The 25800-nt window shown below is 55.7% G+C and overlaps 1 protein-coding gene across 1 annotated transcript in view; it reads right to left on the bottom strand.

Moving 5' to 3' along the window:
* RUNX3 (RUNX family transcription factor 3) overlaps window positions 1-25800 on the bottom strand; it is a 59546-nt gene that overhangs the window by 17433 nt on the left and 16313 nt on the right. Inside the window, exons 2-4 of the mRNA XM_039230253.1 lie at window positions 10260-10546; window positions 8185-8341; window positions 699-803 (exon numbers count right to left, since the gene is read on the bottom strand). Coding sequence (XP_039086184.1) covers window positions 699-803; window positions 8185-8341; window positions 10260-10546 — 549 coding nt within the window. The remainder of the gene's footprint in view (window positions 1-698; window positions 804-8184; window positions 8342-10259; window positions 10547-25800) is intronic.

Raw genomic sequence — 25800 nt, 5'->3', positions numbered from 1 at the left:
TACCCTACATCTGCAAGCAGCAGGTGTGTCAGCAGGCAGAAGCAACTGAACATAAACTCTGTCTGATGCTAAAAGGCACACGTCAGGATGCCCTGCGCAGTGTAGGTGCTCAGTAAATCTCGGCAGAATCAAGTCTGCATTCTCGGGTGTGGATTTTGGGGTCAGAGTGCCCAGGCTGCGTGTAACTTCAGTCCCATACGGAGATGCAAAGAGAGTTTCCAAGGAGGGGATGTGGCCTCACAGCCGCCCCGCTCCTGTGTTTGAGGGCTCCCTCCCTCAGTCCCTGGCAGAGGAAGCCGGGGGCAGGGCAGAGTAAACCTGGCTGATCTCCCCCACCCCCAACACTCACAAACACCCTATGGAAGACTTTTCCATTCAGTTCCTTTCCTTAACAGATGCAAATCGCAAATCCATACTCTCTCAGCCGCTCCCAGTGGGCTGTCTGGGGGTCAAGCCTGCTCTGCCATTTCCCCTTCCCAGCGTCCTTGCTGGCTGCCCTCCAGCGGTCCAGGGCAAAGCACGCGGGGTTGGGCTTGCTGGCAGGCACCTGCAGTGCGCGAGGATGCAGAACCCAGGACTGCAGTCCTCAACGGAGTGCTTCAGGGAACCACTGCCACTGTCTGACCTCGGCTGCTGCCCTTCCCCCAGCTGGACCCTCCTCCCCACCGCCCAGAGGGCTCAGTGGCTCTGGCACTTACGTCTGGGTTCCCGGGGTCCATCCACGGTCACCTTGATGGCTCGGTGGTAGGTGGCCACTTGGGTGGGGTTGGTGAATACGGTGATGGTCAATGTGAAACTCTTCCCTGGGGGAGAAAAGTGGAGAATAAAGGCGGGAGGTTGGCACCTGGAGCTGTGAACAACACCCCTTTCTCCCTTCCGGAAGGGGCAGATCTCTCTCCTTTGAACCGGGGTGGATGATGGGGCTCTGGGTGAAGCTCTAGCTGCTGGCCTTGGCATTCAAGGCCCCAGGAGGTCTGGCACCAACTTTATCATCTTCCCCCACCCCATGCTCTGGCCACCCTGCTGGTTTTCTCCCTGCTTCCTGGCCTTTGTGCTGTTCCTTCTGTCCAGTGACCCTTGCGATTTGGAGGTGGGGAGCTTCCCAAGTATATGTATAAAAAGCGGACACATGTTTTTCCTAGAAAACTTGGGGAACAGAAAAATCACCCACGGTTCCACTAGCCAGAAATAAACACTATTAACATTTGGGTGTTTCCCCCTCTAATCCTTTTTGTGTGCGTAACGTGTATTTACAGAGTTGCAATGATACCAAAATACATATTTTCATACCCTGGTTTTGTTTTCCTTCATTTAACCTCACATCATAAGCATTTTCTCATGTCGTTAAAAATTCCTCATAAACTTCCTTTTTAATGGCTGCAAACTATTTCAACTCACAGAAGCCTCCTCTTTTATTTATCTGTCCTACTCTCTGGGGCTGATGTCCCCGCTGGCTTCTCACTGGCGAGTGCAGCCGGGGCTGAAAAGGGGCTGATTTGGGAGCTGCCGACATTTCATGTGTAGACACAACTGTTATTTCCAGAACTCTGTTCTATTTTTAGATAGACATTTGGCTCCAAAGTCTCCATTCAAAATTCCTGAGAGGAAAAACTTTTAAAATAAAAAAAAAATTTTTTTTTTTTACCATTTAAAATAAAACGAAATTGACCTTTTGTTTATAAAAAATCTTTGTCTACATCTCTGTTTATTTCCTTAGAAAAGATTCCAAGAAGCGGTGAGTGATTTCATCGCATCAGAGGGTTGGGCCATTGATCTCTCCAGTGAGATGGTGCTCCAGAGAGTCACCGTGACTGACCATGACAGATGCGAGGCCCCGTCTCTGCGCGGTGATGAGCACAGCTTAGCGGTGAGTGTGGCCGCCTATCAAGGTGGAAGTTCTTACACGCTCCCGACTCCGTTTGCCTCTCTGCCGTGCCCAGTGGGACTGAACGTTTTGACACGTTCTTCTGTCTCTGTCCTGACCCGACACAAATGATCGCTTCAATGTTCTCTTATACTTTCCTATTGGCATTTTGGTGCCTTTTAGAAATCGCGCTGCAGTAGCCCGGGAGCGCTTTCCCCGCCCTTTCTGTGGCCGTCAGTTTCTCAGTTCAGCGGCCTTTCTGTTTTGCCTTTTGCTTTCTGACACCGGGCTGGTTTGCATTTTCAGCGCTTCCCCTCGCTGCTGCTTTCTCCCTCTGCTTAGGTTGAGGCAGGTTTCCCTGCGAAATGAGCCGGTCAAGGCCTCCTCTCCATAAACAGCTTTCTCTCGACCTTCTACCTTGAATTCTTTGACTCCTCTGGGGGGTTTAAGCAGTGGGTATGGTATGAGGTCAAGATCTGTCTCAAACGGCAGCCCAGTTTTCCTCTCCCCTTCACTGAAGTAGGCCTCTCCTCTCCTCCCGCTTCTCCTGCCAGGAGCATCAAAGCACCCGCCCCGACCAATCCGACCAACCCACCAACCGAGAGGTTGGGAGGCTGTGAGGGGAGCCTCGCTGATCCCCTAAGCGCGGCCTCCCCTTCTTCACCCCTGAGCACCCCATCTCTGGACCCCAGTTGCAGATCCAGGGGCTCCATAAGGACAGGGGCCGAGGGCCGTGGGAGGGCACCGAGGGAGGCTGCCTGAGCGGGTCCCTCCGCTGCCCCTGTACCCCAGCAGCTCCCCAAGGCGGGCGAGTGGGCAGTCTTGATGTCCCCGCTTCACACGCGGGAGAGGAGCACTCAGGGCAGGGAACGGTAGTTAGGGCTCTCTTTGTACGGCTGGGTCCAGTGATCCAGTGAAGACTCTAGCCCCCAAAACAGAAGGATCCAGAGCAAAAGGAAATCAGCCAGACTTCTGGGGCCCCTTGGGCTTCTGAGACACTGGGGGAGGGGGTTAAACTGAAGCGCCACTCAAACTGGGGAGAGTGGGGCGTCTCGGGAAGAATTTTCCTGGGCCAGGCCACTGGAGGCAGGGATGGCAATGCAAGCGGCACCTGGAGTCCAGGGCCCCCCACCCTCAGACCACAGGGGCGCCTTTCCCTGGTTTCTGGAAACCAAAAGTGCAGAAGGTCTAGAGAAATGCCAGGCCTCAGGCTCGCTGCCCACAGCTTCCTGGGACCTGGGACCCGCCTTCCCTCGGTCTCTGGTCACTTTCCTCCTGGACCCCTCCATCCCCAACCAGCTGGGCACGTTCCGGGGGGTCCCCGGGCCTCTGCTACTTCCAATACCTCCTGGAGCGGCAGGGTGCCAGGCTGGGTGGACCCTAGTGACTGAAGTGCTCCTGCATCTCTCTCTGGTCTCCACCAAAAAGTCACCTCCTCAGTGAGACCCTCAGTGGTCACCTTATCAAAAGAAGGCCTTTTAAACCTGGCATCCATGGCTCCATCTCAGAAGTAAGTGGGCCCATGGACAGAGACAGGAAAACAAAAGTGACAGTGGAGTTGTCCCTAACCTCTGGATGCAATTTGGCGTCTCCTTCAAGTACGACTGTAGGCAGCAAACCACAGAGGCGTTACAGAAGTCCCTGTGACCTTGTCACCAACAGACGTCACAGATATTTACAGATCACATTACAGACATTGCACATTTCTCTAAATATCTTTCATGCTCGTCACGACTTCAAAATCGTGGTCGTCATCGGACCCATTGCCACATCTTACCATGTAATACGCTAATAAAGTAGCACATTTATCCCAATTTTAAGAGACATTCTGCTAACTCTGTTTTATTGTCATTAGTTTCCACTGTAATCCTTTGTATTTTATTTGATTTGTCAAAACACATTATTCTAAAAATGTCAGGCGGTCCATGGGGTTAAAAAAAAAAAAAAAAGAAGGTTAAGGAGCTCGATCTGAAGCATCAGAGGCCCTCCTGCTCCCATCCCGCTGCATCCCCAGCCCTCAGGACAGCATCTGATGCGAGAGCAGATGCTCACTGGATGTTTGTGCAATAAATTGAGGGAGAGATGACTGTTCCCATTTTACAGATGAGAAAACTGGGACTCACGGAGGGGGGATGAGTCACCCACGTCACAGAGAGTTTAGGCAGGGCCAGAAAGGTTAGAATGTGCTGGAAGCCTGTGCCCCCACCACGTACGAAGGGCCTGCTCCTGGGGAGTGAGAAGCTCCCACTCTCACCAGGCAGCAAACCACAAGCCACCCCTGAAGTCATCGGCCCTTCTCAACAGTTTCCTCCCACTTCCCAGGCTTGGCACCTCTCCTCACAGGTGAGAGAGGGGGGAGGGGGGAGGGCAAAAGGGAGGGGCTGGGGCCTGGGGGCAGGAGTGGAAGGGAGGCAGGGGCCCCTGCGGACAAGGAGCAGCGGGAAGCTGTCTCCCTCAGTGCCCCTCGCCTCCCTCTCTGCCTGGTGGTGACCCCATCTCCCCACCTCTCCCCATCCTAGAGCAGGAAGCCAGGAAGACAGGGCAGGTGGGCAACTTGTGCAGGAACCTCAGGCAAACGAGCAAGCGGCCAGAAACCACTGCAGGTCAAGGTGCTCCAAGGGCTGGGCCCAGGAAGCGGGGAGAGGTCCTAGTCTGGAAGCAGCTGCCCCTTGGGGCCCTGAGTGACCCCCACACATTCCCGTCAGACCGGGGGCCCTGGACCAACCAGCACATACAGCCAGGTCCGGCTTGGGGCGAGTCCCTGCCCCTCTCAGATGGCCTCCTGTGTCGTAAGCCCCAACCACAGGTGGCTTCATGGACAGCAGGAGGGGACAAGTTTCAGAGGACCTCGGGCTTTTCTCAACGTTGGCCAACAAGCCCTCCGTCTCCGCTTTCAGCCGCAGCCTGTACACTGCACCCACTCATCTGTCCCTGATCTCTCTCCACAAGCTATGGCTTCTTTTTCCCCTGCTAATGGTAGCTCAGGAACTCCTGCTTTTCTCTTTGTCACCTAGGCTGGTGGCTGCCTCCTAGAGGACATTTAGGGAATTTGTGGTCTCTGGTCCTCCAGAGGTGGGAGGTGGGGGCGGAGGACCCAGATGTCCAGCACCGCCCAGGACCCTGTGTGTGAAGAACTTGCTGCGAAGAGTCTCTGAGCCATGAGCGTAACTCGATTTTACATGAAACAAAGAATTTTCTTCCCACGCTTTTAATATCTATTGAATTTTCCAGGATGGAAGACAGGTGTTTTTTTTAACTCTGCTAAGAATTGTCCACAACTTCAGACAACCATGCCATCGCAGCGATGCTGGGTTCAGACCTCGAGTCCCATATGCTCGGGCTGGCGGCATGCCCTGGTGGGCATGGCACTCTGCCAGACGCCCAAGTGCCCACTTGACTCACGGTGTAGTCTTGCCCAACATTTACATACTCAAGTGGATATTTGATCAAAAATCACTTTCCCCTTTTTTTTCCATCACAGCTATGGAATCAGATTTTGAAACTGCGCATCAGTGGTAGGTAGGTCACGTTATCTAAGCGTTTCCCTGTAGGGTGACGAAGGGGGCGGAGCAGAACATTCATTGTAAGAAGGGCACTGAGGCTGGTGGGGTGGGCACCTCGGCCCTAATCACCGCAGGAGACACCAACAAATGACTTGGTTTCTTTCCCTCCCTTCTCTTGGGCCCCACCTTCAGGCTTATCGTGAGGGCCCTGGGTGGTGGTGGTGTGTGTATGTCCTTCATGGAAAGCTATTTTCCTAGAATTAGGACAGAATCAAGGACTAGAAGGCAAGGAAACCGGCAGAAGCTTCCATCTGGCTTCTTTGTCTGGGCAGGAGTCGAAAGGCCAGGGAAAGGCTTGAGGTCCCAAACTCCAACCTGTCCCCACTCCTAAAGTGACCCATGGTCCGTGTCAATCACTGATCTGTCCTCTCGGTGGGAATTTCCCATCGGGCAACGCGGGTACAGCAGGCGCCCGGCTGCGTGCCACCGGCCCCGGGCACCCTCCTTCCCCGCTGCCAGCCGCCTCCACTTCTCCCACTCGACAATTCACACCTTCTGGGTTTCCCCCACCCCCGGTCAAACCACACCACAATCACAGAATCAGTGACTATACCGCTCAAAGGGACTTCAAAGATCTCCAGTAGCAGGCATTTGAAGTAACAAAATCTGCCACATGTATCCAGCTCTCGCTATGTGCCAAATTTTACACTTGTGCCCATTTCCTCAATCCTTACAAAGTCTCGAGAGGGAGGTATCATTGTTGGCCCTGTTATACAGATGAGAAAACCAAGGCACAGCAAGGTTAAGCCACTTGCCCCATGTCATCCAGCAAGGCACCGGCAGAGCTGGGATTGAAATCCAAGTGGGCTGGTTGTTGACCCCAGGCTGTTCGATGCCACGACCCTCTGAAGTCTGAAAGCCTTTGGCAAGGTCCCCAAGTATTGGATCTCCCATTCAGGCCCCTTCCTGTCCCCGAAGTCCCATGAGACTGACAGGGAAAAGGGCGGTGAGAACGGCTTACAAACTCAGGCCCCTGCATCTCCCAGACCAACAAGCCCAGTTTTGGCCTCCGAGAGCAAGCACTTGAACACGAAACAATGCCTGGGAAACCCACCTCTGTCCCCCGGGCCCTTCAGGGTAAGTGCAGGTCTGTGGGCCCAAGTGGCACAAAGAAGTCATTTTCTGTGCCAGAACGGCCAGCGGGCCCGCCACGCCCCTGGTAACTCAGGGGATCGGAAGGCCTCCTCTTTCTCCATCTCACCTCCCCAGACAGCGAGTAAGGTGCCACGTTCCGGATGCCTTGCCGGGCTCCCGGGCCCACACCTCTCCTTCTGCCTGCCTCAGGAGGGGGGTCACAGCTTCGGTGGGCCTCCCTCGGCCTCCCCCAAACCCTCGCACCGCCTGAGCCTGCACACCTGGCCACCGCCCCCAACTCAAGCTGCATCCCTGCGAGCCACCCCCGACCGGTGGCGAGTGACTCTCCCCACTCAGGGCTGCGGCTGGGATTAAGTTGCAAAAGGCCTGAGAGACTGGGGATGACAAAAGGGGCTTGGAGACTAATTAGGAGCAGCAATGAAAGCTTAATTCATAAAAGCAAACATTTTCCATCCATCAACCTGCAACCAGTTAAGCGTACCGTTTGAAAGAAATCTGTGCGCGGGGAAGGGAGCCAACAGGAACAGGAAATGTTTGAAAGAATGTAAACTATTTCAGTTTCATAAAAAGTAACAAGTAAACAGTTATTACATGCAAATAACGCCCTGGTTTTAATTAATGCTGAAAAGTCAAAATATGTTTGACATTTGTATGTATACACTGAACGGCTGGAGAGGAAAAAATGGTGCCCAGATGCCCGTTCCTGAGCAGTTCTGGCGGCTCAGAGGGAACTAAAACCTTGAGAAGGTCTTGTTTATTGGTGATGAAAAGTACAATTCTGCCTCGGCCTCTGTTGAGACTGGCGGCAGGGGGAACCTAGCTTACTTTCTTAAGGGAGCCGGAGGGGCAGGCTGGGGCTTGGGAAGGGCACTCCCCGCTTTGCAGCGGCTGGTCTTAAAGGGCCAGCGAGCCCTCAATTCTCCATTTCGCCTGGGGCAGGGTTTCTAGGACTTCTCCACCCAGAGTGATTATGGGTTTCAGGTCCCAGTAGCCTCCTACTCAACAGCCCCTGGGAGGCAGCCACAGTGGCAGCGATCCTGCCTTCCTCCCGCTGCGGGCAGGGTGGGGGACCAGTCTTGATTCTGGGGTGGGGATGGGCAGCTTTCGAGCTGCGCTTTCCGTCTCTTCTCAACCACCCTAAGGCTCAAAGGGCTGGGGAAACTGTGGCTTGGGGAGACCACAGCTGGGGAGAAGCAGCCTCAAAGCTCGAAGCTCGGGGAGATCCCACCCCCGTGGGGAGGGTGGCTGGGTGCTCAGGCCCCCGCAGACCAGCCATTTGTCTAAGCCAGCTGCTAACCCCGCCTGCCACAAAAGAACTACGAGACTCTTCACCAGCCATCTCCTCCCAGCATCTTTTATAAGGCCAGAAAGCTCAAAAAAGGGGTGACATGGATGGCTTTGAGGGTCAGTAAATCCAAGACACTGGGAGAGAATGGTGTCTTTCCCTGGCAAAGGCCCCTAACTTTCCTCACATCCTCAAAGGGGTCTGTAACACCTGCCATGGGGTTCCAACCCGCTGTGTTAGACCCAGTTGGGCCTGGAGCCCTTGTTTCTGGGGCTCCCACGGGGACCCCAAGGGCTTGCTCTCAGCTGCCTTCCCCTCCCCCCCCCCCCACCGCTGCCATTGCCAATGTCAGGGTGTGCAGTCTCCCTTGGGCTCACCTCGCCCACTGCGGCCCACGAAGCGAAGGTCGTTGAACCTAGCCACCTGGTTCTTCATGACCGCCGAGGCGTTGCGCAGTTCAGCAGAGTAGTTCTCGTCATTGCCTGCCATCACCGTCACCACCGTCCCATCCGGCACGTCCCCTAGCGCCACCACCTGAGGGCACAGGGGAGGGGGACAGCTTAGAGAGGTAGGGGAGGCAAGGGAGAGGTGGGGAGGGGCTGGGCAGCTCCCCTAGGTCCCAGGCGCACTGCAGGATTTCTCAAAGGCAGAGCGGACAAGAGGCTTAAACACAATGGACGACTTCCCCCCTCCCCCATATAACAAAAACAAGCAGCCCAGATCTCTGCCTTCCACACCCAAATCCTAGATCAACTGGTCCAGCCGTGTCCCGAGAAATTATCCTTTCCATGAAATCTGAGTGAGAGCTGCGAATGAGCTCTGTCGCTACGGCCTGGGTAGAGTTCCCTCTCTCCCCTTCGGCTTCCGCAAAAGAGGAATCAACATGCTCTTAGCAACCAAGTCTCTAAATAAAAATAATATCGGCAACAATCATAAGGGGACTGCGCCCCACGCTCAATTCATGCAAGAGCCGTTTGGGGATAGAAATTTGGTCCTAAAATGTGGCCCAGGCCCGGGTTATTGGCCTCTGCAGAGCCTGAATTCGTTATGCAGGGAAAATGCAAAATGCAAAACAAACCAGTGTTTAGAGAGGGGTTGTACAGAAAACCCCTTTAAAGTGAGAGAGGGGGCTTTTGATAGCAGGAGGGTGCACCTGTTGGGAATTGCAGGGTGGGGCTGGAGAGGCCTCCCTAACACGGTCTCCCCCGGCCCTCACCCCATCACCCCAAGCAGCAGGGAGAGGCAGATGCCTTTTGAAAAGGAATCAGACTGCAAATACAGTCACAGCCACTTAAACGTGGCCACCGCGTGCAGGGACTAAGGGATCCAGATGGTAAAAATTTCAAGGAGAAAATGTTTGGGGTCTGATTAAAAAGGCCAGATTTCCTGTCAACATCCTGTCTTCTTTTAATTTCAAAGATTCCTTTTAAGCTCCAAGTGACAGTAAAACCTCCGATCTGAGGATTAAAGTCACACGGGCCCCCCCTCCCCCTCCCTGCCGGGAGATTTTCCCCACTGGCATTTTAAGATGTCACCCGGGAGACCTCCAAGAGCCACTCATCTTTTTTTTTTTTTTTTTTTTCCAATTTGGAATCGTCTTAATGGGAGTAAAGACGGCCTCAGCTGCCAGGAGCCACGGTTTCCAGCCACCTCGGGCACCCCCTCCCCGCCCCCCCCGGCCCCCCCAGCCGCTGGCCCTTCCTGCCCTGCCCTTTCTCACGGCAGCTGTGAGAGGTTTAGGGGAAAACCAAGGCGTTTTCGTTTCATCTCGCTGCCCCCTTAAAAAAATGAAAATGAAACAGTCGCCTACTCCCTAGCAAAGAAAAAAAAAAAGATCCTCTGAATGGCTGGGGTCTGCCAGGGGTGGGAGCGCCCCCCATTTCGGCCTGACATTCGGGATTCCCGCCGCAACGGTTTAGGGTTCAGTGGCCCCTTCTCAGCCCTAGAGTCGCCCGGTGTAAAATTTCAGAAGCCAGGGGTTGAGGGTGTGAGCAGGAAGTGTTTCTGAAGCGGTGCAGGAGGAGGGGTGCTGGCGGTGAAGGGTAGGCCCTATCCACCCTCTGCACCCCACCTCCGGTGTCCTCGCCCCGCTCCCGGGGCTCTTCTTCCCCTCTGCCTGCAAGGCTGTGTCCGAGGGGTCCGGACCGGAGAGGAGCGAAGCCCCATCCGCCCGTGTCCGCAGCAACGTCTTTCAGCGGGGCTCCCCGAAGGTGGAAGGGGCAACCCTCCCAAAAGTCACCCGTGTCGGGTGCCTCTGAGAGACAACGCCAAGGTCCCCCAGGCGGAGCGCGCAGCGAGACCGAAAGCGCCCTGGGCCCGGCTGCTGGGCTCTCGCCGCGGGGTGGCGGGCACGTCCCCTCCCTTCCCTTGCCTTACCGGGGCCCTGCCTCCTGCAGCTCGGACGCCCGGACCCCCCGGCCCAGGCGCCGCCCGCCCCGGGCCCAGCACTCACCTTGAACGCGACGGGTAGCGTCTTGTTGCAGCGCCAGTGCGAGGGCAGCACGGAGCAGAGGAAGTTGGGGCTGTCGGTGCGCACGAGCTCGCCCGCGTGGTCCGCCAGCACGTCCACCATCGAGCGCACCTCCGGCCGGGTGCGCCCGCCGGGCCCCACAGCCGCCTGCGCGCTCAGCGCGCCGCTGTTCTCGCCCATCTTGCCGCCGCCGCCGCCGCCGCTGCCGCCGCCGCCGCCGCAGGGGAAGGCCGTGGAGGGAGGTGTGAAGCGGCGGCTGGTGCTCGGGTCTACAGGAATACGCATAACAGCGGCCGTCAGGGCGCCGGGCGGGCGGCTGCGGCGCGGCTCCCCCGGGGGCGGCCGGCGCGGGCGCCTCCTCGGCCGCCGCTGCCGCGAGAAGCGGGAAAGCAGAAGCAGCCGGGTCGGGGCCTCAGGGCGCAGGGGGCGGCGCCCGGGGACGCCCCGCCGGGGCCCGCCCGCAGCGAGGCCTCGCTGCCCCGACGGCCGCGCGCAGCCTGCCCGCTAGCCCCGCATCCCGGGCTCCGGGCCCCGCGTGCGGCCGCCCCTCGCGGCCGGACGTCTGCCTCGACCCCGGCGGGGCCCGCGCGGGCTGTGCCGCCGCCGCCGCCCGCCCCCGCAGCCCGCTCGCGGCCGCCCCACAGACTGCGCGGCCGCAGCCCCAGAACAAATCCTCGAGAATCAAGTGGCGGCGCCGCGCGGGCCCGCGCGGGGTTAGTATCCCGGGGCCCGCGGGGGCGGGGCCGGCCCGAGCGACGCGTCGCGCAGCCAATCGGAGCCCCCATCGGCGGCACCTCGGCCGCGCTCGTGGGGGAGGAACGCGGACCGCCGAAGGCCGCCCAGCGGGGAGGGGCGGAAGGCCCCGCCCCAGGGAGGACGCCCGCGTTGGGGGCCCGGCGCGTGAGCCCAGGGCTCCTGGAGAGTTCTGGGGCGCCGGGGCCAATGCTAAAAATTTGGTTAAAACGCCCGGGACGCTACAGAGGGCTCCTTTGCCGCTGTCTCCAGGGCCGCGGCTCCCTGATGCGCGGGCCGCAGGTCCCCTTCTCGCGCCCTTTCCCCGCTGCCAGTGGCGGCACCTTCCCAGCCCCAGCTGCTTTTGGCTTGTGATGCCTGCACTCTCAGCTGGGGGACACGGGGGCTCCAAGGCCGGTGACATCGAGCGGCGAGCTGCCCAAAAGAGGTTTCTCACCCTTCCCTGCCCCCCTCCCGCAAATTATTTGGACCCATGAGCTTGCACCGCACACGAGAGTCCGCGACCACCGGCGGCCTCTGCAGCTCCCAGCCTAGCGCGGCTTTGGGCCCGGCCTCTTTGGCCCCGTTGCCAACCGGAGACGGACGGACGGGTGTCCCCTGCGGGGCCCTATCTGGCTTGGGGGCGACTAACCCCGTTTCCTTTCCCCTCTGCCCTCAATACAACTTTCAGTACCGTGCAGGCCTCGCCTCGTCGCTCTTCGTTGTGGCGGCCTGTGATTCTTTGAAAAGCACGATGGGGCCTGAACAACGCGAGGGTTTCCCCCTGCTTTTTGCCCGGCGCGTGCAGCCGCGGTTCTGCCTGGTGCAGAGTCCACGGCCAGAAGGAAAGTGTGCGGAGGACGCGGGAAGGGCTGCCAAGCTAAGGGCGCCGGCTTCCAGAGGAGGCAATTTTCTTCCTCCCTGCGGATGCACGCTGGCCCCCGCGGGCCCACGGCCTCTTCTTCCCAGGCGGTGTGCTGCGGGCGCGCCGCGGGGACGCAGCCGGCTCTGCCTAGGCACTGTGGCACCGCTGCCCAGCGACTCCCAGGGCTTCACGGCAGACAGCCCTGTCCTCTCCCGCCCCCTAGGCCAAACGAGCGGGCCTAGGGAGAAGCTGCGGCGGGGAGAGGACCCGTAAAGAAAAGATCGAGCCCCCCCATCCATTCTGGATTATCGCCCCAGATGCGCTCCCTGGAGTCTAGGGAGCGAACGAACTGAACGGGTGCCGAATCTCCCCGCCGCATTGGAGACTGGGCTGAATATTCGTTGCTCCCGAGCCTGACAGGTGCAGAACGACGAATTCCAAGCCTCGGAAGCAAAGAAGTATAGGATTCGAAGGTGGCCGCAGGATCGCGCCCCAGATCTGACCCTGGCCCAGTAAGCGCCATTTCGTGCTCTCCAAACGAATTCAAGGCCCTCGTGTGCCCCAGGGGAGACAACAGGCTCTGGCCCAACCTCGACCACCTGGAGAGCCGGTCCCTGCCCCCGTCGCAGCCTCACATCAGCCCCTCCGGCCATTTCGGAGGTGGGACCATCGAAGGACCCTGCGGGATCTTTTAACAGAGCCTACGTCTCCGAGTTGCAGATCGCGAGGGTCAAGGCCCTTGCACTCTCGCGAGCGCTGGCAGTAGCTGCAGAACCCAAAGAAATCGAGGGACCAGGGCCGGGGCACGTCCGACCTCTGGGAGCTTCCCGCCTAACGGCCTACCACGTCGTGGCCAGGTAGGGCCCAGGGCCAGGGAGGGCGGGCGTCGCGCGTGGCCCTGGAGCGGCTGTGGGGGCCAGGACCCGCTGCGTCTGGGGTTTGTAAATTTGATTCGTCTAATGGTTTCGGTTTGCACCCGTGCCATTACTTGTCCCTCCGCCTGATTTCTCCCTTATCCTACGGTGCCAGGTTTACAAACGGGTACTCGGAATATGCGGTTCCTGTGGGTATCGGCACCTGCACAGAATCCAGTGTGCGTCCAGCCCTCGAGGGAGGGTGCTCACCGCGGATGGGCCCGCCCGAGAACCAGGGGACGCTTGGGTCTCCAGCCTGCGGTCGGCGGGGGCCCGCCGGGCCGGGAGCAGTTTCGGGAGCCACCGCTAGTTGGCGCCTGCACTCTGCCCGCCGCGGAGTTGCCAAGCCCTGCCCGCAGATGTGCGCCAGCTGCAGTCCCGGGTCCAGAGGCTCGCCTCCTATGTCCTGCCCTTTCTGGACAGATGTGCGGCACAATTCCTCACCATCTGTGCGACCGGGACAAACCAATGGCTTTGTGTCAGACGGAAGGCTCCCCTACCTGCCCCTGATGGCCACAGACGCCTGCTGCCTTGGCATCCCTGGCTCCCCAGGGTCCCTGTGCCCTCCAAACCACAGAACATTCTCCCTGCCAGAAATGCACAGTTGCTTCCTGTCCCATTCTTAGGGGCCACTGGGTGAGGAGGACAGAGGAGGAACAGCCCAGCGCCTTCCCAATTTCTGCCAGTGGCTAACCTACATCCTCTCCATCCCGACTGGCAGACTTAGGGTCACCTCTCTCTCCCTCCCCCACCCCCCGTGATGTTTCAAGAGGCAGTCAGACAGCTCCCACTCCCTTACATGGGAAACGTGGATACCCTCTCCCTTCCCCATCTTGTAGGGACAGCCACCTCCTTTCCCTCTTCCAGTGGACCGCTGTACAAATCTGCTTTTTCTTAAATGGCTCTCACCTCCAAGGGCACCCTAAATTGTCCACAGCAGGGCTAAGAAGCCAGGAGGTCTGGGCCTACCTTGGCCCAGAGCTGGGGCCCACAGAACTCAGGATCTGAGGGCCACTCCTCCCGCCAGCATCCTCTGCCCCTGGGAGTGGGATGCATGGGGTCAAAATAATCCTTCAGCAGGGCACCCTCCTCGGGCTGCCTGAGGGTGTCTAGGAGTGTGATGGGGGTAGAGAGGTGCCTGCTTGTGCCTTCCCACAGGCCAGAGAGCTTACAAGGGCAGGTCTGACTCCCTGAGAGTCCAGTGCCTGGGGAGGGATCAAGATCTCCCCCCCCCCCCAAGTGTGCCAGGCCCTGGACATACGTGATACGGAAAGGCTTCTTTTTTTTTTTTTTAATTTTTTAAATGTTCTATTTATTTCTAGGAGAGAGAGAGACAGCACGAGCAGGGGGGGTCAGAGAGAGAGGGAGTCACAGAATCTGAAACAGGCTCCAGGCTCTGAGCTGGCAGTCAGCACAGAGCCCGACGCGGGGCTCGAACCCACGAACCGCGAGATCATGACCTAAGCTAAAGTCGGACGCTTAACGGACTAAGCCACCCAGGCACCCCAATGATACGGAAAGGCTTCTAAGAAGCTCACTGGTTGTGGAAGGAGCCTGGCTCTTCAGTTCCATGGCCTCCATTTGTCTTCTTCCACCACCCACTGTGATGGAGGGAGAATCGCTTCAAACCTGTCTGACTCTTGTCTATTCCTTCTGTAAAGTAGGGATGGTAATAGCGGTGTCCTCACAGAGATGTGTGAAAGGTGCGTAACATAGGCCTGGCACATAGGGGGTGCTGCCTCCATGCGAGCGATCACTGTTGTGATAAATAAGGCCTGATCGCCCCTTGTCAGAGCCTTCGGCAAGTCTCTTCCTCTTTGTGGGCCTCGTACTTCCCATTTGTGAAATATCCAGATCTCACGTTCAAAGCTTGCCAGGTCTCAGAGCCTAGTCCACGGCTGCGCTGTCACCCTTGGTTTGCCTGAAGGCTGCCCCGGGGAGGTAAGGACCGTCTGTGACCTGCCTCCAGGCAGAGGCAGCTTGCAGGAGGGTCCAGGAACCATCACAGGGAGGCCTGAACCTGGATCTTGGCAAGACTCCCCTTCGTTCCCCCAGACCCTCACTCTGGAAACCCGTTGGCCCCCACCCCCAGCCCCCTACAGGCAGATACTCTCTTGACTAGGACCTGGGCCTTGCTGACGCTGTTAGCCGCCTCCCCCTCCCCAAGGACCTTGTGCTCCCTTTACTCTGAGTCTCAGGGGAGCCTAGTCCAGTTACTAGCGGAGGACTGTCTTCTAGAAGTTAATCATTTCCTCCAGTCTGGCCTCCACACCCTCACTCTGCAGGGACCCCTGGTGACACCCTCCTTCCTGGCGGCCTGGAGCTTAAGGTGGCGCATTTCTGTCCCTCACGGAGCCTCAGTTTCCTTTTCTGTGAATGGAGGTGGTTCTGATTGCTCCGTTTCATAATCCAGAAGATTTAAACACTCCCCCTAAAAGGGGGGGGGGTACTGTGTTTCACCACATCCAAAATGTCATCAATCGTTCCATGTGAAAGAAAAAGGAAGAAAATCCTGCTAATTAAACCAAGACTTGCCTGCATCCTAATTTCAAATATGTGTGTTTGTGCATTTATATCATTACATACACACATATGTGAGTTAGTGACAAAGGGTCATGAAAACCAGCAATAATATGGCCAAGGGATTGTTGCTGATGGGGTCGGGAGCCCTTATCCCCAGAGAATTCCTTCTGGGCAGCCTCTCTGGAAGGCTTCTGAATGTGCAGAAGGACTAGTGTGCTTCTCAAATTACAGAGTAGCTTTTTTTTTTTTTTTTTTTTGGAAAGGGCCAGCCTCTGAGGGAAGGGGGGGGGGAGCTGGAAAGAGACTGTGGTTAGGACACCGCTACTGGCTCTGCCACTGACTGGCTGTGTGACTTTCGCACCTCATGGAGACTTGGTCCCCTGGTGGGTAAAATGGGAAGAACAGTGATGGTGAGATGTGTCATGGAGTCCAGGCGCCATGTTTGTGCTTCAAGCACAGCATTTCAGGGGCACCTGGGTGGCTCAGTCCATTGAGCATCCGACTTTGGCTCAGGTCATGATCTCACAGTTCGGGAGTTCGAGCCCCGGAGCCTGCTTGGATCCTTTCTGTCTCCCCCCTCTCTGCCCCTCCCCTGCACACGCTTCTCTCTGTCTCTCTCAAAAATAGATAAACATTAAAAAAACGAAGTACATCATTTCAGTCCATTCCAGTGGTAGGTGTTATGCCCATTTAAACAAAGAGTGATGATGCTCAAGGTTTTCTAGGCTAGGGAGAACCAGAGCAGGGTTAAACGCCTGATCGGACTTAAAACTTGGGGCTCCGAGACACCCCCTGATTATGCACCCCTGCACTGGTTAAATGAAATATTGGAAAGATCGGGGTACAGAGAGCGGAAGTGCACAGTACACGTCAGCTCTCATGATGGTGGGGGAGCTGGAGGCATGAGGTGTGGTTAAACAGCCACTGGCATGGAAGTCAGTGGATCCTTCCCACCCAGGTTGGAAGGCAGCAAGGGTCTGCATGGGTCATCTGCTGAGGCTTGCTCTCCTCCAGCCTCAGAACCCGCCTGGGAGGAGATAGACTCAGCTGTAGTCCCCCATGTACAGACAGGAACACTGAGGCCCGGAAAGTGGGAGAGACTTGATGTGTTTCACCAAGGAAGAAGCAAGACTTGAGACTAAGCTCTGGCAAGACCGAAAAGCAGGGTGGGCTGACAGCCGCCCCTGACTTCTGCCCACTCTGCCTCGGCCTGCAGGTGAGCCGGGCCAGGACCCGCGTGACAGTCTCCTGGTGCCATCTCACAGCCTGATGAGACCTTGACCACCCATTGCTCCAGGGGAGATGTCAGAGTCTGTGTGTCTCCCTCAGGTCCTCAGCGTCCCCATCTGAATGAGGGCATCTGAACAAGGCGCTGGGTCCCCTTGGGCCTCCAGGTAAGTTTCACTGTGGCTTTGAGGCCAAGCCCATGGGGCCCCTTTCCCTACCTCTCATCCCCTCAGGTGGCACTGGTCCCTCGTCCATGCAGCCCTGGGCCTCCCACCGCCTCCTCGCAGGCCCCCCTGAGAGGGCGCTCAGCTTGGAGAGACGAGAGGGAAGGATGGAGAGAGGTGGTCTCAGTGTGGGCCTGGCCAGGGGAGAGGACGCAGGCCCCATCAGCAGTCAGGGAAGTGGGCTCTGGTTCCGGCTCCCAGCGAAGGGTCTGGTCTTCTTACTGCCCTCCCTCCTCCTTACTTTGGTCATCTATGAAATAAGAAAATAATTCTGGCTGAGCCCCTTGGCCTATGACTAATAATTGCCCTAATTAACTGGAGTCTGATTGTGTGCTGGGAGCTTTACCTCAGCTATTGCCAACCCTCCTAGTGCTTCTACAGGGCGTTTTATTCTCGCCATTTTACAGATGGGGAAATCGAGGCTCAGAGAGTAAAGAGCTTCTCCAGCCTGGGCCTCAGAAAGTGAGGGCCCTTCCTTCAACATGATTCCTTGGGCCAGGCTCTGTCTCTGCTCTGCTGGCTGGTCAGGGTCCCTTAGCCTCTCCATCCACGTCAGCGGGTAGGTGCACAGCTAGCTGTTGGCAGAGTCATCAGATTGGAGGATTCTACATTGGGAGCGGGGAGCAGAGAGTGGTGAGAGGGACCTGCATAGCTCAGAGCCCAAGAGGGGTCTGGGAAGGGTACACTCTTTCCCCGGCCCAGGGTGGGGCTTCGGCTCTGGCAGTCAGAGAGAGCAAGGGCGCCTCTGAGTGGCTGTCCCCTCTCGCACTTCCTATAGTGGAGGCTTTTCAGGTTTAAAACGCCTCCAAACCGTAATCAGATGGCAAGCATAGGAGCCAGTTGGAAACCAATGTTTGGAACTGAATCAGAACCACGGGATTAGAATCTTGAGCCCCGTTAACCATTCCTGACAACGGTTAAGGTCTCCCAGCGTGCCAGGCATAAGCCCTGTTAACCATTCCTGACAACGGTTAAGGTCTCCCGGCATGCCAGGCATAAGCCCACACTTCCTGTTCATCGGTGCCTCACTGTCCGCTTGTTGGGGAGAGTACAGTATGGTCATCACCCCCATGGTACAGTATGGTCATCACCCCCATGGTACAGGTGAGAGAACTGAAGACACAAACCTGCCCAAGGTCACATGGCTGGAGCCAGCCTGCTGACCAGGCAGCCAGGCCCCATGCTCCATTCTCATGGACCAGAATCAGATGCCTGAGGTTACAGTCACGGAAGAGAATTAGTCAGGATTTTATAATGTCAGCCTCAACAGCGCTCTGAGCTATCCTATCCAAGTCTCCCATTTATCAAATGGTAGAACCGAGGCCCCGGGAGGGAGAGGGTCTCACTTGAAGTCACAGCCTAGGCCAGGGGCAGAGTCTGGACCCCCCTCCCATCTCCCCCCCATGGTCTCTGGTCTGGGGGCCTTCCTTTCCATGGCGGGGCCTCCTCACCCCACCGCCCACCCAGTGGCTCCCTGGCCCAGTCGGTCCCATTAGGGATTTTCCACCTCCCCAAAAAGGTCCTAATGACTGTCAGTCCTTGTGAAGCCTTAATTAATCTCAGAGGCCGATGGCTCTGAGGAGACCGGGGGCTTTGGCCTTACGCAGATGAAGATTACGGCTCCATTTCATGTGGTGTAGAAGGAACGCCTCTGACATTCCTGCCAGCAATAAAAGCCACATGGCTTTCCAGCGTCGCCCTTGGAAAAGAAAAAAAGCGCAGCCCTTTGCGGAAAGAAATCAACTATGTGTTGTATGCATGGCATGAGATAAAAACGGGGCATAACGAGGCGGAGAACAGTTGGTCTTTTATGCCGCTCCTGGTGGCCACCGAGAGCGGCGGGGCCCAGCGGCCGTGATCCCAGCTGCAGCCCTGGCGCGAGGCGGTCGGTGGCCCTGGGCACAGTGATGGCGGCCGCAGCCCCTCCACCTGAACTGGGCTTGAGCTGCCTGGGACCCGTGCGGTCGGACAGCGGCCTGCTTGCAGAAGGGTTTTGTGCTTGCTCTAATGCTCTGCTGTCACCGCCACTCAATTCTTAATACGTTTGGAACTGAGGGCCTGCATTTTCGTTTCACACTGAGACCCCCAAATTATGTAGCCGCTCCTGCCTACAAGGTACCCCATCAGCCAACTGCAACATCTCCCCTTATCATGGGCCTGGGGCCTGGGGAGTAGTGTTTTTTAACACCTACTTTACTGACATTATCTGAGATGAACTTCAAACGCATCTTGTGAATTGGGCAAGGAAGCCCAGATCTGGAATCTGGTCCCTCTCATGCTAAATCAAGTGTCTTCACCACAATATAACATCCTCACCACGTTCCATGGGGGATGGGACACACGTGGTCAAGCTTTTCTATTTCCAAATAGCAGAAAGGATGACCGAGGCCCAAGAGGTGAAGGTGCTCATGCCACACTCAGTGACTAATGGGGCACCCAGCACCATGCTGTGCAATAGCGACATGACAAGGGGCCTGAGTCCACTGGGCTGGTGGGGGGGGGGGGGGGGGGGGGCGTGTCCTAGTTTTATCGTTGTTTGTTTCCCTTGTGAATTTATTAGCTCTCTCTGTGGGTCACCGCCTCGAGTCCGGCCTGGGCTGTAGCAGGAGTCCTGGACTCCCACTACCCCTTCCTTACCAGTTCTTCCTTCTGAACATCTAGAAGCATCTAGAAGTCCTCCTTAGCAACTCTCTACTCTTTCATGCCCCCGTTTTCCTCTGCCACCCTCATTGGTTGGGGAAGAAGTTGCACCTTGTATCTTGATAAACTCAAAGGAGTCCCAGTCTTCAACGAATCCTAGAAAACGGGCTGCAGGGAGCCTAAAGACAACCATGACCTATAACCTGGGGTAAGCCCAAGACTCCTAGACCTGGCTGCTGGCTCCAGGGGAGTGATCCCCTTATTTCTTGGTGGGTGACCCTGGACATGTCCCTTCCCTCTCTGGGCATCAGAGAGATAAGTGCATTGGACCACACTTGATCCTCAGGAAGACTGTCCATCTTCAATGTTCTAGAATTCCAGTGTTAATCTATGACAGTTCTGGAGATACCGCAGTCCAGGAGAGGTCAGAGACTTGCTCAGGGTCACATAGGATGCTTGCTGGCAGCTGGACCTCATCTGAAGCCCCTGCCTGCTCGCCCAGCTCTCCCCTGCACTAGCCGTTGGAAGGCCCAGCCTTTGTTTTGCCTGCCTCACCTGCTCTCCAGTTCACCTCAGCCTGTCAGGCGCCCTCAGTGCCCAGGTCCGGAAGCCACAGCGAAGGATATCTGGAGGTCTGGTTTTATTATTTTTTCTCAAATATGTATATTTTATATACTCTTCTGTTACTATATTTTACAATAAAATATTTTAAAAGAAAAGCAAAAGATAGGGGCGCCTGGGTGGCTTAGTCGGTTAAGCATCCGACTTTCGCTTAGGTCATGATCTCGCGGTTCGTGGTTCGAGCCCCGCGTCGGGCTGACTGCCAGCTCAGAGCCTGGAGCCTGTTTCAGAGTCTGTCACTCCTCTCTCTCTGACCCTCCCCTGCNCCCCTCCCACGCTCTCTCCCTCCCCCCCCCCCAAAAAAAAAAAAAAAAAAAAAATAAAAAAAAATTAAAAAAAAAAAAAAAAAAGCAAAAGATAAAAAAATAGAAAAACATTTCCCCACCCCGCTCCTCTGCCCAGAGCTCTAAAATTAAAATGGACAGAAATGCTTAAATTTGTATACAGTTCCAAAGCCGCCCACCGTGCGTCAGAGCTGGGGAGTATTTATTCTTGACTGGATCACTGTTTCCAGCAGATGGTCCTGTCCACCAGCTCAATCTCAGCCAAATGATCTGGTGGCCCTTGAAGACAGCTTCATTATGGCCTCACTCCCATATGGGGCATTGCTGCGTACCCGGGGCTGAGCATGCTCCCTACTGAGCTCCTTGACTCTTATCAGGAGTCTTCTAGATATGTGTCCCTGGGCCTCCTTTAAGGGCGAGGAACTGAATTTCACTGAATGAATCTCCTGGACCCAGCAAGGAAGGGGCAGAGCTGGGATTTGAACCGAGATCAATTGATGCTGAACCTGTGCTCTGTTCACCCCAGGGGGTTCACCCCAGGACCTGGGCCCCTCGGTTATAATAACTAATGCTATCTACACTTTACATCTGTTATTTCATTTAATTTTCATGGCCACCTTCTGTGTGGGGCCCCTGTCATCCCATTATATGGCTAGAAAAACTGAGGCATGGGAAATTTGGGAACTTGCTCCAATTTACAACGTGGGTAAAGGGGAGAGCTGAACTTAGCACCCAGGCAGGCTTGCTGCCGATGAGGTTGCAAGGAGACCACAGATGCTGTGAAAGCAAGACAGAGCTGTGGCCCAGGGTCCACAGATGACCCCGAGAGGCCAGAGGCCAGCAGGGCTGGATGGCTGGGACTGGGGGGTGTGCGGCCAGGGAGATCTGCCCTTGGGGAGGTGCTGAGGAGATGGGCAGAGCCAAACAGAGGCCTTAGCAGGCACGTAAATCCCTGCCTGGCATGTCTAGGCCACAGGCTCAGACACTGGGCATTCTTTGTCATTTGCCGTTGGCGTGAGTTATTCACTGGCGAGACTGTGACGTTCCTCACCTGTGTGTCTCTGGCTGCACCTGAGGGGGCTTATGGAAGGGGATCATAGATGGTGCTCAGACCTAGGGCGGGGGCTGGGCCCTCTTACTGCCCTGTCTTTGAGGCCCAGTTAAATCAGGGATGGTCTTGATGGTGTGAAGTTCCTTTCGGTCACAGAGGCCCGGCCCCATCCCTAGGAGCACAGGGGAAAATGTTGCCAGTCCTGTCCTTGGGGAGCCCTGCCCTCAATGGGGGGGGGGTGGCTGGGACAGAAAAGAAGCAGAGAGATAAACAGATGGGAAGAAGGCACTAGATTCGTTTGGTCAGCAAACACTCATTAAGAATCTATAGCATATGCGCTGGTGGTTATTTCAGGCGCCGGGGACATGGCTATGGACGAGACACGCATGGGGCTTCATGAAGCTTTGATTCCAGCTGGGAAGGCAGAAGATAAACAAGGAGGTGAATAAACAGATGTGCTGATAGTTGATAGCATCTTGGGATGCTGGAGAAATCAGACGACAAAGGGACAGAGAGGGACTGGATGGGTGGGTGGGGCAAAGAGTTGGTCACCGATATTTAGACAGGGTGGTGAGTGCCGGTGTCCCAGAGGAGGGGACATCTGAGCCGAGACCTGGAGGCTGAGAGAAGGACCCAGACGGAGGAAGGGAGAGGTGGCTTCTCCCACCTGCTGTCTCAACCTTCCTCTCTACCGGGCATTTCCACGGTTTCTAAAATGTTTTCTGCCTTCTGTCTGTTTTGCTTTTTCCCCAAGGGCCCCGAGAACCAGATGAGGCGAATTTAAGTAGTCCCGTGTGCAGCTGAGGAAACCGAGGCTGGAGATGGGAGGGGCTTGTAGGGCTTGATGCCAGACCTGGCCCCCGCCCCCGGCCTCGTGCTCCTCCGGCTGCTCCCTTGTCCAGCTTGTTCTTCCAACATCCGGGCCCGGCGGGCGGGCCGCAGCCAGAGGGGAGTCAGGCCGTGGGCACCATGTCTCAGGGGTCACGGGGCTGGAAACGTGGGCTGCTGGACAGGGCCCAGGAGGGGCGGCAGCTCGGGGCTGGGCGGGGGTCCGGAGCGGAAGGCGCCCGGCCCTGATTGGAACAAGGTGTCTGCACTGGGAGCCCAGCCTGGCTTCATTGATCTTGCCCGGTGTTCCAGCCACCAGGCGGGGCCAGCGCCGGGCAGGCTGCCGGTTTTCCCAGGTGTGGGGACACCCTGGGGGAATGGCTTTTCATGTGGTTGTGGGGTAGGCATGCCACCCAGCACGTGGGGGAGGCCAGGGCGTTGGGGGCACGCTGGCAGTTGGGGGGGGGCTTGGTCTGGAGACTTGAAATCCCACAGCCAGCAAATGTCAGGCTCCTGGAGACGGGGTCGCAGACTTGAGGCTGACCGTGCTAGAATCCTTATCGCTGGAGCTCACGTTCATCGAGCTCAGCACAGTCCCTGTCACCCCAGCCTAGGAGGTAGGCCCTGCAACCCTCCCCACTTAACAGCTCGGAGACTGAGGCTCGGCCAGGTTTAGTGACCTGTCTGCCCTCACAGAGTTACGAGAGTTCTGTCCTACAATATACGATCCCTAGAATCAAAGAGACTTAGGGGGTGGGAATAACACTGGTCCACACTGGGGTGACCTTGAAGATCCACAAATCCAACTCCCTTGTGTTGGAGAAACCGGTCTTGGGAGGGGGCGTGGCTTCCTGAGGTCATGGGTTGGCCAGTGGCCATCTCTTCTAGGTCATCTCGGGGGCTTGGCCTGTCCCTGAATATGGGGTCCCTGGGGCACCTGACCCCTTTGACCCTCAGTCAAGATCGAGTCTCTCACATGTCACCAACCTTTGTGGTAGGTAACTGACAGCCTCCTGCTAGCACACGGGAAGCTCTTTTAAACATCTAACCCGAATCCCCCATGTTGCAGGGAAAACCTTCTAATCTTACAATACCTCTGGGAGGAGTTTAGCCTTGGAGGGGAGTACTCTTGGAATGACCGTCAGCTCAGCAGAACGGGATGGCATTATGGACAGGGTTTGGAGAGTTGAGGGCCAGAAGTAGGGAGGAGCATCGCCGGGTAGCTCGATGAGGTTCCACGTGGCCAGCCCCTCCTTCCATCTCTCTGTCTTCATCTCCTTCCACTCTCTCCCTCCCCATAGCCAGCCACTCTCTAGCTTCCTTGCCTGTCCTGAAATACCAATCATACCCCCACTGTAGAGGCTTTACGCATACATTTCCCTCTCCCAGAAGAGCCCAGCACATTCTGTCTGCACGGGTCTACTCGCCACCTCACTCAGGTCCCTGTCGCCCTCTGTGAGCAGCTTTCTTTGAGCCCCTGTATTTCAACAATGGCGAAATAATGACCCCCAAAGATGGCCACATCCCAACCCCTGTAATGTATGAATATGCTACCTTACATGGCAAAAGGGACTTTGCAGGTGTAATGAAAGTTAAGGGCTTCAAGATGGGGAGACAGTTCTGGATTCTCTGGGTGGGCCTGATATATCAGTAGATCTATATTTCGGAAGTAGAAGAAGGAGGCAGGAGAGGCCGGTCAGAGGATGATGTGATACAGACAACTGACAGGGGCCACCACCATCCAAGGGAAGTGGGTGGCCTTAAGAAGCTGAACAAGGCGAGGAAATGGATTCTCCTATAGCTTCCAGAAAAAAACACGGCCCTGCCGATACCTTGATCCCAGCCCGGTGAGACTCACGTAGGACTTCCAACCCCCAGAGCCGTAAGATAATATATGCGTGTTGTTTTAAGCAACTAAATTTGTGGTAATTTGTTATAGCTGCACTAGGAAATCAATTCAACCTTGTTCCTTGATTTATGCTTCATCGCCTGATAAATTATACCTCTTATGAATTGTCTCTTTTCCTCCATAGAATGCCAACTCCAGAAGGGTAAGGTTTTTGTTTTTTAACTTGGTGTTGCATTCCCAGTTAGAGTTGCCAAATTTAGCAAATAAAAATACAGAATGTCCGATGAAGTTGAATTTGAGATCAACGACACACACTTTTTTTAGTATAAAGTTGTCCCCAATATTGCAATGACTGATTTGTCTGAAAATTCAGATTCTCTGGGTGTCTGTATTTGGTCTGGCAACTCTATCCCCAGGGCCTAAAAAAAGTGTTTGGATACATACGAGCGTCTCTGTAAACGTCTATCAAATGAATGAAGTACGTAACTGAATGAATGAACATTAATTTCTAGCTTAATGGAAGAACCTTAATTTCTACCTTAAAGGAAACCTTTTGGTTTCCAGAACACCTCCTGGGTAAAGTGCGAACGATAGCAAATAATCAAAGCAAACCGTGTTATAGCACTGCCTGCACTGGTGCTGCTGTAGTTGTTGGTAGTTGTTTCCTTGGTTGCGTCTTGTAGTAACCCCGTGAGGTCATTAGCTCATTTTCCAGGGGAGGAAACTGAGGTCCAGAAGGTTTAGCAACTTGCTCAAAGTCACATGACCACTGAGTGGCACAGTCAGGCAAGTCGAAGCCCTTGAAGAACCTGGCTTGCAGAACCTTCTAGCTTTATCTTCTGACACACCTTCCCGCACACAGTAGGTCCTCTCTAATAGCTCACGATTACTTTTCAAGGGGTACTGTCCCCCAGTCTGGGACTCCAGAACATTTGCTTAGACACCAAAGCCCTGTGGTGATTTCCCTGGGTTATGAGACCTTCTCTGATGCTCCTAGGATTACTTGGCCCCTCTCTCTTCATTACTCTATGGCTCCTTGTCTGATTGCATCATAAGGACTTGCCATCGTGTCCTTTACTCCCCTGGCAGTGACCTCCCTGAGGTCAGAGATGGGTCACTTTCTGTTCTTTGGCTGTGGAGCTTAGAGCCTGGCTCTAGGGAGGTATCTAGAAGCATTAAGAATGAACGAACGAATGAACGAACGAACGAATGAATGAATGAATGAATGAATAAATGAGTGAGTGAATGAATGAATATCTTTCACACTTGGCCTCAGTTTGAGAGTCTATGAAAGGACAACTACAATCTCTAACCCCCCACCCCATCTCTTAAAACACATTTCTTTTTGATTATAAGAATAATATACATTCATTAAAGAAAAATTGGAAAATAATAAAATTATGAAGAAGAAAATTAAAACCACCCATAATCCTGCCACCCAGGACAATTGTTAACATTTTGGTTTTCAGCCTCTGGTACTCCTACTGTACGTATAGATTGAATTTCTCCTCTCCTCTCCTCCTTCTTTTCTTTTTTAACATCGGGAACATATAGTACAGGCTGTTCTCAACCTGCTTTTGAAATGCACCAACACGTTGTGTGAGTTCCCACCTCCCCTCATTAAATCCTATCCCCGATGACAAGGGATGAGTCTGTGCTCATGGGGGCACAGGGTAGGAGTGTGAAGATACCCCCAATTCCCCAGATGGGACCACCATAGTGCTCCCTCGGGGTCAGCCCCTTGGGGTGTTTCTGCGTTTGTTGT

The sequence above is a fragment of the Hyaena hyaena genome, unplaced genomic scaffold, assembly GCF_003009895.1.
Source record: "Hyaena hyaena isolate Hyena2069 unplaced genomic scaffold, ASM300989v1 scaffold_3, whole genome shotgun sequence".
Lineage (NCBI taxonomy): Eukaryota > Metazoa > Chordata > Mammalia > Carnivora > Hyaenidae > Hyaena > Hyaena hyaena.
This window is presented reverse-complemented; position numbering and strand designations above follow the sequence as displayed.